The 14,944-nt window shown below is 39.8% G+C and overlaps 1 protein-coding gene across 7 annotated transcripts in view; it reads left to right on the forward strand.

Annotated features, from left to right (window-relative positions):
* ORC3 (origin recognition complex subunit 3) overlaps positions 1 to 14,944 on the forward strand; it is a 38,999-nt gene that overhangs the window by 7,070 nt on the left and 16,985 nt on the right. For all 7 annotated transcript variants that reach the window (XM_083730245.1, XM_083730246.1, XM_083730248.1 and 4 more), the window contains 7 exons: positions 1,599 to 1,703; positions 7,019 to 7,170; positions 7,822 to 7,958; positions 9,749 to 9,908; positions 10,102 to 10,215; positions 11,100 to 11,233; positions 13,625 to 13,688. In XM_083730245.1, the coding sequence (XP_083586371.1) occupies positions 1,599 to 1,703; positions 7,019 to 7,170; positions 7,822 to 7,958; positions 9,749 to 9,908; positions 10,102 to 10,215; positions 11,100 to 11,233; positions 13,625 to 13,688 (866 nt within the window). The remainder of the gene's footprint in view (positions 1 to 1,598; positions 1,704 to 7,018; positions 7,171 to 7,821; positions 7,959 to 9,748; positions 9,909 to 10,101; positions 10,216 to 11,099; positions 11,234 to 13,624; positions 13,689 to 14,944) is intronic.

The following is a 14,944-nucleotide window of genomic DNA, read 5'->3' on the forward strand; positions in this document are numbered from 1 at the left end:
TTTGTCTCAGTTTTAATATGGAGAGCTAAAACAAAGGCCCAAACCTCCCTTGGGCATGCATTACTAGTTGCATGACCTTTGGATCACAGCCGGTGTGAGGGGAGGATGTCCTTTTGGATTTTTAGCTCTTTGCATTTTTGCATTTATGTGTAGATTTAACAGTATGTCCTCAGTTCCTTTGTCTAAGAGCCAGTTCTCATGTCAGCCTCATAATGAGGCATAACAAGTACAGAAGCTCCCCCTCTGTCTGAGCAATCTACTTCCAACACCACAAATGGTTGTAGATTCTAATGCACCCTCCCCCCTCCCATTGTCTCATTCAGTCTGTCAGCATCTGTTTTCTCCTTGAGAGCAGGACATGAAAGAGGGCAAATGAGAATGCTGGAACTGCAGCAATTTAAGTGTGTGTTGAAATTAAATACAAAAAAATAATAATCCAAATTGGCTACTGGTAGTGTTCTTGCTTAAAAAATGAGATCTTTATATTTTTTAAAAAGGGTTTCCTTATATTTTCCACCCACCCACCCACCCCAAATAACATCCTGGATATAGATTTTTAAGCTAGCAGGCCTATTGTTCCTGATATTCTGTGAGTTTAAGCATTATATTGTTGTGTCTGATCAGTTTGGACATCTCCTGTTTTATGATAACAGTTAGTGGCTTAAATGTCTACAGCCAATTCTTTGCCACAGAGAAAGTATATCCTAGTTTAATTAAAAGTAGTGAAATACTATTTAAACAGCTCTTTTAAAAAACCCTGACTTCTGTCCTTCACATATTATAAATAGTGACTCTGCTTATTACTTGGCAACGATTAATTTCTTCAGAAGTTTTGGAAGGGAAATAGGCACTGAGCAGTTAAGATTGCATCTTCTGACAAAAGTTGATTGCTTTATTGATCAGTCAGCCCACAGTTTGTTTATCCTTTCTCCTACTTCTGATGTACTTGTAAATTTTCCTTTCCCTTCTTTCACTAGAGAAGAGGAGAATATATTGACCTTTAAAATAAATTATGATATGCAAGGCAGATAAAGTGGTTGTTCCTGAGCTTATATATGGAGCCTTCCCTTAAGTTAAAAATATTTTTGTTAATCACTTTTTTCTAATTTAGGCTGCAATCCTACGGATGAATTTCCTAGAAGCAAGTTCTAGTTGAGACTTGCTGTACAGTGGTACCTCTGGATGCGAACGGGATCCGTTCCGGAGCCCCATTGGCATCCTGAGTAGAATGTAAGATGCGTCTGCACGTACACGGGTTGCGTTTCACTGCTTCCGCGCATGCGCGTGACGTCATTTTGAGCGTCTGCGCATGCACGATTGACGAAACCCAGAAGTAACACGCTCTGTTACTTATTGGGTCACTGCAGAGCGCAACCTGAAAATACTTAACCCGAAGCTACTTCAACCCGAGGTATGACTGTATATATTAAAAGATATATTTAACTAGTACAATGTAGATATAGTTCAAGATAGTCAATCCACATTACTACTGTTTTACCTCTACAAATGTAAAATGACTATATGGTAAGCATGATAGAAAAGTATATTTTGTCATGTTTAAATGCAAACAGCACAATTCTGACTTGTCTTACTCCTAGGTGTCAATGTTATGGACCATGATCTGACATTTAAAAGCCTCTCAGAAGTTCTTCATGATGATGTTACTCCTTTTGTAGTGTCCCTAAGGTCCAAAGAATGCCCAGGTAAATACTGTAATAACTTGAAGAGGCTTTTTAGTAATGTAGCATGTGGAATATGGGAAGTATCCCTAGAAATACAGTATATTTAGGCCTTTCCATCATTAGCCCTGGCAGTCAATGTTTGCTTTCATCAAAGTGCTTATTATTATTATTATTAATTATTCCCACCCATCTGGCTGGGTTTCCCCAGACACTCTGGGTGGCTTACAGAATATTTAAAGCAGAAGAAAACCCAACGGATAGAAATTCAACCGAAAGTAATCTCTGACCATAACCCAATAGAATTTGAACTAAAAAGCTTCGAAGAAAGAACCTACAGATGGAGAATGAAAGATTATCTCCTAGACGACCAGAAAATAGTGGAAAAAGCGCAAAAGGAATTATCAGAATACTTTATAGACAATTGCAACAAAGGTACAAAGAATAAAGTTGTCTGGGATGCCAGTAAGGCAGTAATGAGAGGCTTTTTCATTCAACAAAATTCAATCAAAAATAAAAATAGAGAGAAAGGGAAAAAAGAAATCTTGAAGCAAATTATGGATAATGAACAAAAATTAATTAAGAAACCAAACAATGTGGAGATAAAAGAGAAGATCAAAATTTTACAAGCACAGTTTGCCACTATAATTAATAGAGAAGTGGAGTGGAATATAAAGAAGCTGAGACAAAGGAATTTCGAATTTGCAAATAAATCAGGAAAATGGCTAGCATGGCAACTAAAAAAAAGGAAAGAACAGAACATAATAAATAAGATCATAATAGACGGAGAAGAGGTTACTAATCCGAAGGCGATTAGAAAGGGATTCTTGGAGTATTACCAAAGATTATATAAAAATACAGAAAGAAACAACTCGAGGAAAGTGGAGAGATACCTGAAGGAGAAAAAGATACAAATGATACCGAATGGGAAAAGAGAGCAGCTGAATACCCCAATTGAGGCAGCAGAGATAAAAGAGGTGATTAAAGAGCTAAAGAGGGGGAAAGCCCCAGGGCCGGATGGATTCACTGCCTGTTATTATAAGGAAATGGAACCAATTTTGATAACACCATTGAAGGAGGTGATGAACAATATTCTGAAAGAAGGAGAGATCCCGGAAACATGGAAGGAGGCGTACATTACATTTATTCCAAAACAGGACTCAGATTTAACCCAAGTCAAAAATTACAGGCCGATCTCACTTCTAAACTTAGACTATAAGATATTCGCTGCAATCCTTGCAAAGAGGTTGAAAAAGATCCTGGTAGAAATCATACATAAAGACCAGACCGGCTTTATACCCAACAGACAGATGAAAGACAATATAAGAAATATAGTTAATATGATGGAATATCTGTCTGATAGGATTGATAAAAGAGCTATAATGATGTTCGTCGATGCCGAGAAGGCATTCGACAATATAAGATGGGACTGTATGCTGAAGAATTTGGAACATATGGAGTTAGGCAAGGATTTTCTTAATGGAGTAAGAGCTATCTACACAGAACAGAAAGCCAAACTGATTATAAATAACACGGCCACAGAAGAAATAAGGATACAAAAGGGAACGAGACAGGGATGCCCTCTCTCGCCGTTACTTTTTATAACGGCCTTAGAAGTTCTTTTGAACTCGATTAGACAAAACAAGATTATAAAGGGAGTGACAATCGGCCAGAACGAATATAAGATCAAAGCATTCGCAGATGACTTGGTTATAATGATTGAGGAACCAATAAGTACGATAAAAGCAGTTTTGGAGGAAATGGAACAGTTTGGAAATTTGGCAGACTTCAAACTTAATAAGAATAAAACAAAAATGATGGTCAAGAATATGGATCAAGAACAAATAGAAGCATTACAACTACAAACCCAAATAGAAGTGGTTAAGAAGGTAAAATACCTGGGTATTTGGATAACCCCCAAAAACATAGACCTATATAAAAACAATTATGAACCAGCCTGGAAGGGAATCAAAAAGGACTTAGAGATGTGGGGAAAATTGAAGTTGTCATTTTGGGGAAGAATCTCTACTATCAAAATGAATGTGCTCCCCAAGATATTATTCTTATTTCAGACTATCCCTATAATTAAGGGAAGTAAGATCTTTAGGGAGTGGAGAAGAGTGATCTCGAAATACATATGGCAGGGCAAAAAGCCGAGAATTAAATTTAAGTTGCTAACAGACTTAAAAGAAAGAGGCGGCTTTGCCCTGCCGGATCTAAAGCTATATTACGAGGCATCTTGTCTCTGCTGGACGAAAGAGTGGATTAAATTGGAGAATAACGAGTTGCTGGATCTAGAGGGATTCAACAATAGATTTGGGTGGCACGCCTACCTATGGCACGAAAAAAAGAGAGCCCACAAGGGCTTTGAGAACCACATCTTTCGAGGCCCCTTAATTGAAGTATGGGACAGATATAAAAATCTGCTAGAACCTAGAACACCACGCTGGCTATCACCCCTAGAAGTAAAGAGCATAAAGAGACCAAATAGGGGAAATAGGTGGATAACATATGATCAACTGTTATATAAAGAAGGGGGAAAGTGGAAAATAAAATCGTATGAGCAGGTGAAAGAATATGTAGATGATTGGATGCTCTATTTCCAAATGAATGAGGTGTTTAAAAAAGACGGTAAAGAGCGAGGTTTTATGGAGAAGGAATCGATATTTCAGAAAGAGGTTATAAATAATGATATGAAAAATCTATCTAAAGTGTACAAACTGCTGCTAGACTGGAACCTGGCAGACGAAGAGGTTAAGTCGGTAATGATCAGTTGGGCAAAGGATGTGGGCCATAATATAGAATTCGAGGAATGGGAAAAACTATGGAAAGAGGGTTTAAAATTCACTGCATGTATGACGTTAAAAGAGAACACGATGAAAATGTTCTATAGATGGTATATGACACCGGTGAAATTGGCGAAGATGTATAAGACATGCAATAGGTGCTGGAAGTGTAAGGATAAGGAGGGCACGTTTTATCACATGTGGTGGGGCTGCGGGAAGGTGAAAGACTTCTGGGAAAAAATATATAATGAGTTAAAGAAGATTTTAAAATATACGTTTAGGAAGGAGCCAGAGGTCTTTTTGTTAGGAATGGTGGGAAAGGAGATTAAAAGAGAGGACTGTAAATTTTTTAGATACGCAATTACGGCTGCAAGAATGGTATTGGCCCAGAGATGGAGACAACAGGATATACCGACTGTAGAAGACTGGAGAACAAAATTGCTAGAATATGTAGAGCTAGATAAAATGACAGGGAAGATCAGATACTTAAGAGACCAAAAGTTCATCGGGGACTGGGAGAAATTTGTAGAGTATCTGGATAGCATAAGTAAAGGACAGATGACGCTTAAGGGATTTAAAGAAGCACTGTAAAAAAGCAGCAAGTATTGTCTAAAGGGAATAGGAGGAAAAGAGATAAATAATGTCAATACAAGTTTGAGGAATGCGTAAAGAATGTGATGAACACGGATGATTTACGGGACAGCTGAGGGAAGTTCAAAAGAGAAAGAAGTTAGGAAAACGATATGAAATTATTATATTTTTTTGTGGTTGTTGTTGTTGTTTTGTTCTGTGTTATGTTCGATGTACTATGTTTAATAATAAAAATTCATTTGGAAAAAAAAATAAAGCAGAAGAAAACATCAAACATAAAAACTTCTCGATATAGGGCTGCCTTTAGAAATCTTCTAAAAGTTGTACAAGTTGTTCCTTGATTGACGAACGCCTTAGCAGTTGAACATTTTGGCTTCCGAACACCGTAAATCCGGAAGTGGGTGTTTGCGAACGTTCTTTTGGAAGCTGAACCTTCCAGTGGGGCTTCTGCAGCTTCCAGTTGGCTGCTGAGAAGGCCCTCTGCCTGGTTCCCTGTAACTTCGCTTCTCACAGTGAGGGAACCAGCAGAAAACCCTTGGGGGAGGAACCCAGTGTCTGGGCTCGGTGATGGAGATGCTCCTTCAGGTATACTGGGCTGAGGCAGTTTAGGGCTTTAAAGGTCACACGAACACTTGAATTGTACCTGGAAACGCACTGGGAGCATTAATATTCTAACACGACTAGTTCAGTGGGTTCGAAGCCTTTCATTCTATACTGGGTATCAATTTGTAACAAAGCTTTTGTATATATAGCTTACAAAATTGGTTTTGACTGGGTATTTATTATCTCTGGAATGTACACACTAAGTGCAGAGATCTGTCTTTAGTATTAAAAGTTCAGAAGCATTTATTAACTTTGAGGCATTGTTGTAGTGGATAAAATCACAAGCTATAACAATACCATGGGTGATATCCTTCTAAGTCTCATTATTCAGAATAGGCCTGTTGAAACCATGACTTAAAATGCAATCTAGTCTCTCTTGCTGCCTTCCAAGTGTCAAGAGATGATAGCCCAGAATTCAGTCATTTTGCACAAGTGAAATTTCACACGTTTTGCAGTTTCAAGTATCTGCTTCTACTATTTTTAAATATGGAAGGCAAAGGGAAAGATCCATTTCTTTAAAAAAATATATAACTGGTAGACTTACTTTGAATTCCTTTCTAGAAGTGTAATAAAATATTTTGCTTAAGTTGGAACTGGGCCAGAAGGACAATCTGATGGTTGAATGGTAGTGGATGGCTTATTCCAAACAGATCAGCAAACTGACTCCTAGTTCTTTCTGTTCAGACAAGTTGGTAAAGATGCTGCTCAAATAATACAGAACACATCATAATAATAATACAGAAGCTGTGGGGGTATCTTGAGTACAAAGGACAAAGGGGTTTTTTTGCAAGGGGGTCAGCATGGAGAAGAGTTATTTATTTCATGTACTTACCCATAAGAGAGTCAAATGACTTTTGTATGTATTATGTGTTTTATATAAACACATTACAGGTTTGGTAACATTCCAAACAAAAAACTGAAGTTTGCCTGACCTCCTGCACTGTGTGATTGTCTTTTATAGAGATGCAAGTGGTCAGTGCATATTCAGTGCTTCTCCTATTGCCAGCTTGTGACCTTTAACTGGAGGTGTCACAAATTGAATCAGGAAATTTTTATGTGCAAAGCATGAATTCTATACTTAGTGGTGCTGTTTTAAACTATGCAAAATAAGCACACTTTATTCAGTTTTCTATATTTTAAGAATCTAGGCTGAAGGACTTGGTTTACCTTGGATGTAAATTTGATACAGGATTTGGTTGGTTGGTTGGTTTAGTCCGTGAATGAAAATGAATGAACAAGTCTTAGTCACATAATTCCTTGAAAAATACAGTTATTTATATTTTTTAACAAGATTGCTGAGAAATCTAGCATTTTCATTATTATTTTAAATATTTGTGTATGTATATTTGTATTGTCAAGGCATAAAACAGCTTCTGCAAAAGCTGATGATTCAGCTGATGGGCTGTCATGTAGATGTGGACTCATCTGAAGAAGAATATTCCAAGCCTTCCTCAAATAGGATACGCTGCTCCGTGGCATCTCTTATTGATTGGTATAGGAACATAACCAAGGTAAGCTTCAGAATTGCCTCTTGTAAAGTGTCACTGTTTTCCAGACTTAGTTCCCACCAGAATTTTCCCTGATTTGCCCCATCTAGTTAAATAGCTTTATTGGTGAAGTGTAGATTACATGAAGATAAATCCTGTGTTGGGATAGATGCAAAGTACTTTAATGGATAATCCCTCTTCCTAGGGAATTCTGGGAATTATAGCTGTGTGAGGAATAGGGGTTTCCTAACAACTCACAGCACATTCCCCAGGAAGCTGTGGGGGAAGCTGTGATTGTTCAAAGTTTTATGATGATGCTTTAAATCAATAGCGCAGATGGTGCCTTGGTCTTGCTAAGGTAAAAATTTGCACTGTCAGTCTTAACACAAGCTAAGATAACACAAGTGAGGGTTTTTGTTTGTCCTCCACTCCACTTCGTGTATGTGTGTGTGTATATGTAGATGTATATATATGTTAATTACATGTATATTCCATCTCTCATTCACCATGAACTCAACAAAATCTCCTATCCAGGCACCAATTTTAACCCTATTTAGCTTCAGCAAAGTTGCTGCATCATGTTGCCTTCAAACCATGCCCCTGGGGTGTTATGTTCAACGAGAGGTTTAATTTTCTTTTTGTACTCCCCCCCGCAACATGCACTATGACTTGCAGGAAACTGATACCGAATCTCCATGCAGAAAAAGGATGTTCTCTTCCAGACATCTGGAATCTCCTCCAGTTGTAGTTATTTTCAAAGACTTGGAAAGTTTCACAACCAAAGTTCTGCAAGATTTCATATTTATTAGCAGGTAATATGATAGATTACATAAGGGGGCGGGGTCTGCTCTAATTCATGAAATCAACTGATAATCTTGACTTGTGCCTGCATTATTATTATTTTTCTGTTTCATAGTAAGTACAAATGCAGGTTCGGGTTACTCTGTAGTGTCATTTGAAGGTTAAATTATAGGCTGGGGGCACAGTGATTTGTACAATTCAAAGCAGAGTTGCAGCCCACTCCTATGCATTCCCCCCACCCCAAAAAAGTAAGCCAATAAGTTTGCAATGCAGTGCATGCTTACCTGTGAGTAATATATCTCATTTAACTCAATGGGACTTTTGTTTGAGTAGTCACAAATGAAATTGTGTGGTGGATTTAGTTTTAAAAAAGAATTCCAGGAAGTGTGCATAGAATAATAGCCAAAAGATATTTAGAGAACAAAATGGGAAAAAATCTCTGGGATTTCTGAACAAACACTGGTCTGATGTAAAGTGGTGGAGCTAGCTGAGAAATGGTCTAGAAATCAAATAAGAGCCTCAGCATAGTTTTACATTTTCTTTTGTTTTTTTTTATTGACACAAGCACGACAGTAACAAAGCCAGGGGCACTTGTTTGTTTTAAATATAAAATAGTGATTAGGCACAAAAGTCAACCTCCTAATTCTGTGAAGGTAGGCTTGAAAGTATGAGTGCATTAGTGGATGGGATCTCAAAGCCAGGAGGTCTCTGAGCAGCATCTTCAGGAGCAAGGACTGTGTTTGTGCCCTGCACCACACTTTACCTGTCTTCGTACCAGCAGAGGTAGAATAAATTATGCAGATAAAACATGTGAAAGTTGTCTTTGTCTGCATAGTGTACAAAAAATCCAGCCTTTCTTGCTGTGTAGTACAGTGGTACCTCAGGTTACATACGCTTCAGGTTACAGACTCCGCTAACCCAGAAATAGCTCTTTCAGGTTAAGAACTTTGTTTCAGGATAAGAACAGAAATCATGCTCCGGTGGCGCGGCAGCAGCGAGAGGCCCCATTAGCTAAAGTGGTGCTTCAGATTAAGAACAGTTTCAGGTTAAGAACAGACCTCCGGAACAAATTAAGTACTTAACCCGAGGTACCACTGTACTTAATTTTTGCTGCACACAAACTTGTGTGTTTCCTTTGTTCTATATATCACTTTCAGTTATAATTTGAACTTGAGATATAGTTAATCTACTTTCAAATCTATATTTCAGCTGCAACTCTGGCTGTCCAGATGTTGCTAGACTCCCAACTCCCATCGGCCCTAGCCAGCACGATCAATCCTCATAGATGATGTAGTTCAAGGCTGCAGGTTCTCCATTCTGCCTGCGGTCTTGAACTACAGATAGTGCACTGAGCAGGGAGTTGGATTAAGTGGCCTCCAATCAAAACCCCATGATTCTGTGATAAATGGCACAGCACAACATGTACCTATTAAACTGAGCACAGTGTAATAGCTGTGTTACACTAGCCAACACAGGACTTGACAAAGCTCCTCTTTTTGATGTCTTCCTGGGAATGTCAGCCCCTGACAGGCCACAATATGCAGCTGATTAGCTCCATTCTCTTTGGTATGAATCAAGTTGTACATGCCAAAACTAGGATGGCCAGAAAGCTTTAAAGGCCACATTCCACATGAATAGAGGGTGTGAATTGTAAAATTATGTTTTTGCTTCCTTGTCTCGTTAGTATTGACACCACTGTATTGTTTAATGCCAGGGTGGGTGGTGGTGGAATGTATTGCCCTCTGATCATGATATGCAAATTTAATTTCCCCTTCCTGTCTTTTTCTCTTATGTGCCATAGTCATTGTATACAAGAATTTCCACTGGTACTTATTTTTGGAATTGCCACCTCTCCAATGATCATCCATAAGTTACTTCCTCACACAGTTTCCTCTTCGTTGTGCATAGAGCTCTTCCAGTCTCTTTCATGCAAAGAGCATTTGACTAAAGTAATTGACAAGGTAATTGCCTTTAACTACAAAGGAAAAAGTAGTTTTTATTAAACAATATGGTAAAAGTAAATGTAGATTTTTGAATGCAAGGCAACACCCTTTTAAATGTGTCTTGTATATGTTGGGAGAACCTGCCAAATTATGTAATAAATTGAAAGGAGCAAGGTTTTAATAAATGTTATTTACTTCTTTTTTACTTCAGCTACTCCTGACAAGCCAGTTTCCCTTTAAACTTAGTGAGAAAGTTCTGCAGGTGCTAATAAATATATTTTTATACCATGATTTCTCTGTGCAGAACTTCATCAAGGGATTTCAGGTAAGAACAACACGGTTGATGAACTTTAGATGTTACACTTCTAGCAAACTTAGGTTTACTACTTCACTGTGAAAATTAAGGCAAATAACAATGCAGACTGCAACTGGGTTTCATATTATTGAGTACTTCAACTTACTTCCCTGCACAAACAGAACTGGCATGGAGAGGAGAAAAACCCTTCTCTTTGATGTCTGCTTTCTGTGTACAAAATCCCCACATATGTAATGGCACTGTTTCATCTAGAACAGATTGATAGGTTACAATCGCTCATTTAGCTGGGGACCATGCATGTGTCTTACAACATTGAAATAAAACAACAGTGGTTTGGCTGATTGATTTCACTCAGAAGAAAAAGGAAATAGGAAATGAATGGGTGGGAAGATAAAATTTGTAAACTTTAACAAAATCTATTGAGCTATGGAGTCAGCATTATATCTTTCTGTAACACTGCTGTCCCAGTGAATAAATCTATCAGATCAGTTATGTATACACTAATGGGCTGGTTTCATAACTAATCCATCCGGTTGCATATTGAAAATGTACTCTACAACTGGCATAATTGCTATTTGTTCAGAGTATATAATACTTAGCAGCAGTGGTGTTGGTTGCGGTTGCAGAGCAGGGAGGAATGAAAAAAGCAAAGTGGTTGATTATTGGTCTCTGTGGATAATTATTCATTTGCCTTTTAGGGAAGCAAGTGATTTCTGTAACCTGATTTACTGCCATATTTTAAAAAATGCATTGCACATGGTTTCAGCTTGATGCTAATTATTTAACAAAATAGACATATTTTTCCAATTGCTAACAATAGTTCTGATATTTTGAAAAATAAAATTTTGAAATCTCAGCATCGATATGCACTGTGATTACCTTGTTGCCTGCAGCTCTCTCTTTTGGAGCATTGTTATTCCCACCCACTCAGTGTGCTGTGCTGTGAGCTCCAAGAAGCTAGGAAGAGAACAGAAACATTATCACACAGTCAGTGTGAAAACATTCGAAGACTACCATCTTTTAGAAGGTAAAAGATGAAAATAAATCACTGCCTGCCTTTAAGTGAATTTCTTTTCAAGTTTAGCCTTTCACATGTGGTTATATATGGCTTGTATAGTTGTGTGGCACTTGTATAGTGCAGGTGGCGCTGTGGGTTAATGCCTCAGCGCCTAGGACTTGCCGATCGAAAGGTCGGCGGTTCGAATCCCTGCGGCGGGGTGCGCTCCCGCTGCTCGGTCCCAGCGCCTGCCAACCTAGCAGTTTGAAAGCACCTCTGGGTGCAAGTAGATAAATAGGGACCGCTTACCGGCGGGAAGGTAAACGGCGTTTCCATGTGCGGCTCTGGCTCGCCAGATGCAGCTTTGTCACGCTGGCCACGTGACCCGGAAGTGTCTCCGGACAGCGCTGGCCCCTGGCCTCTTGAGTGAGATGGGCACACAACCCCAGAGTCTGTCAAGACTGGCCCGTACGGGCAGGGGTACCTTTACCTTTTACTATAGTTGTGTGTAATTTCATATGAGACTGCATGCATACTGTGCAGAGAGGTCTCTGGAACCTGGTCTTGAAAATGACCATATTCCAATGGATCTATGCATTCATGGGAGACAAACTGTGTTTGCAGCTAGAGGGTACTTTTGCCATTTTTCCTGCAGCCACTTGCTGTGCTGAATGTGCAAGCTCCATTTTAAACTGAAAATCAACTTTCCTTGATAGCAGCATGCAATGGAGTACCATTAGCAGGATTTCTGGAAGTCAAAAAGTTGATCTTCCTGTGCCTTTCCCTCTATCAACTTGCTTTAGTGTAGTTCCTTTTTTTTTTTACTTCATTTCCAAGACTGAGCTTGCTGTTGTTGCTATTAACCATCCAGACCTTTATTTAAGAGATTCTAAATGAATGGGATTCTAATGGAAATTCTGATTGAAATGAATTAAGTGAACACAAAATTGCCCATGGATATATTTCCCCCCTGAGTACTATCTGTCTGTCTGTTTGCCACCTGGTACACATAACCTGGAAAGTACTGTGTTAGATCCAGATCTCAACTTTTTTGAATGAAACAACTTCTGTCCACAAAAGGCTTTTGATCTTCAGTGAGGGGGGAAAGTATTTGATCCTCTGCTAAATTTGCCCATTTACCCTCTGATGAAGAAATGACCAGTCCATAATTTTAATGGCAGGTTTATTGTAGCTGTGAGAGATAGAATAACAACACTTAAGGTCCAGGAGTGGCCTAGCCAGTCTCCAGACCTTAATCCCATCGAAAATCTGTGGAGGGAGCTGAAGGTTCGAGTAGCTGCACATCAGTCTCGTAATCTTACTGACTTGGAGAGGATCTGCAAAGAGGAGTGGGACAAAATGCCTCCTGAGATGTGTGCAAACCTGGTGGCCACCTATAAGAAATGTCTGACCTCTGTAATTGCCAACAAGGGTTTTGGCACCAAGTACTAAGTCATCTTTTGCAAAGGGATCAAATACTTATTTCACTCATTATAATGCACATCAATCACTGACTTTTGTCTTTTGGGTTCCTGGGGTTTTCCCTGTTGTTATTCTGTCTCTCACAGCTACAATAAACCTACCATTAAAATTATGGACTGGTCACTTCTTCGTCAGAGGGCAGACGGGCAAATTTAGCAGGGGATCAAATACTTTCCCCCCTCACTGTAGCTGGGAAATGCCATAGTGGAAAGTGGAAGGCATAAGAACGTAAGAAAAACCTACTGCATCAGGCCAATGGCCCACTTAAGTCCAACATTCTGTTGTCCCAGTGGCCAACCAGATGCCTATGGGAAGCCTGCAAAGAAGACCACCTTTGGTTTCCAGCAACTGGTATCCAAAAGCATACTGCCACTGACTATGGAGGCAGAGCATAGCCATCATGGCTAGTAGCCACTGAGAGCCTTATCCTCCATGAGTTTGTTTATTCCTTTTCTAAAGCCATCCAAGTTGGTGACCATTGCTGCCTCTTGTGGGAGCAAACTGTAGATTAACTATACAACTTTGATGGTCTCCTCTCCACCTGCAGTCCCCCACTCCATCTCCAACACTATTCCACCAACACTATGGAGCAGATTTTTGTAGGGTACAAGAGAGCGCAGAGAGAAGGGAGAATTTGCAGAAGGTAGTTTTTCCACCCCTTACGACAGCAAGTGCAAAGTCTAGATCCAAGCCATAGTTAGTTTCTCTTATGTTTAGGAAGATAGTATGTATCATCATCATTTTTATTACTATTATATTTTAGAATGAGTGTATTCCAGATGGGACAATAACAGCAGCTCATCTAGTATAAACTGGTAGATTCCCAAGGTTCCAAAATACTGTAATGAAGTCACTTCCTTTAAAAAAATGAAAGAAATTATATTGTATGGTTTGGTTTGGCTTTTCATTTTTTGAAGCACACTTTTCTTTTCTCTTCAGGTTTGTTGAAAACCAAGTATCAAACAAGCAGACAGTTCTGCTGACAGATGATGAATGTTTAAAGGTAAAATGTAGGCTGAAAACCCCCCTTAAGCTTTTAAACCCCTGAGTTCAAGCATTCTTTCCTACTGTGCTAAACAGCATAGAGTGAGCAGTGGGACCAAGGAGCAGCCCTGCTCCCAGCACTGCTTGCTCCATAATAATAATAATAATAATAATATTATACATGGATACTCCTGCAGTATCCATGCATACACCATGTATGTTTGTAGGGAGAGGGGCCTCTTCACATGTAGTTGGACATGCAAAGGTTTCCCCTAGAATCTGGTGATTGTTCAGGGTTTGATGAACAGGCAGTCAACAAAATGCATGACAAATCTTTTGGATAACATAAATTTCTGTGTAAAGCAGGAATGGGGAATCCCTCTGTGGAGAGCTGCATGGTGGTAAGAGGCGAAAGTAGGCAGAGCAATGAATGTGAATGTTACTTTGGTACAGTAGACAAGTTTCTACACACATGTGCGTGGGCACACACGCATGCACATCCTTTTTATCCTCCACCTGGCCAAGTAAGAAGAAGCATTGGAGTTGGAGGACACCTTCCAGCTGTGCAGAAACACTCAAGGAGGGTGAAAAGCAGGGCCACTGAGGATGTGGAGAAACCTAGAGGGTGCATTTGGTCCCCAGCCCTGATATAAAGCCCCTGGATGTTGCAGAATTGCATTCCATTGAAGTCTTTCATATTACACATTTGATAATGTGAGCCAAACCCATATTTTCATGTGTTATGTATAATCAGCCCATTCACTCACTAAGTATGGCTTGTCTCTTCGACCTGAGCATGCATAGGATTATATCCTTCCAGCAGCACTATGCTACTTTTATGTATTCAGAAGTCAATCCCATACAATTTAGTGAAGCTTACTGTTGACTACAATTGGGACGCAGGTGGCGCTGTGGGTTAAAGCCTCAGCGCCTAGGACTTGCCGATCGAAAGGTCGGCGGTTCGAATCCCTGTGGCGGGGTGCGCTCCCGCTGCTCGGTCCCAGCGCCTGCCAACCTAGCAGTTCGAAAGCACCTCCGGGTGCAAGTAGATAAATAGGGACCGCTTACCAGCGGGAAGGTAAACGGCGTTTCCGTGTGCAGCTCTGGCTCGCCAGAGCAGCAATGTCACGCTGGCCACGTGACCCGGAAGTGTCTCCGGACAGCGCTGGCCCCTGGCCTCTTAAGTGAGATGGGCGCACAACCCCAGAGTCTGTCAAGACTGGCCCGTACGGGCAGGGGTACCTTTACCTTTACCTTTACTGTTGACTACGGAAT

Source organism: Podarcis gaigeae (genome assembly GCF_964106915.1).
Source record: "Podarcis gaigeae genome assembly, chromosome: 3".
Taxonomy (NCBI): domain Eukaryota; kingdom Metazoa; phylum Chordata; class Lepidosauria; order Squamata; family Lacertidae; genus Podarcis; species Podarcis gaigeae.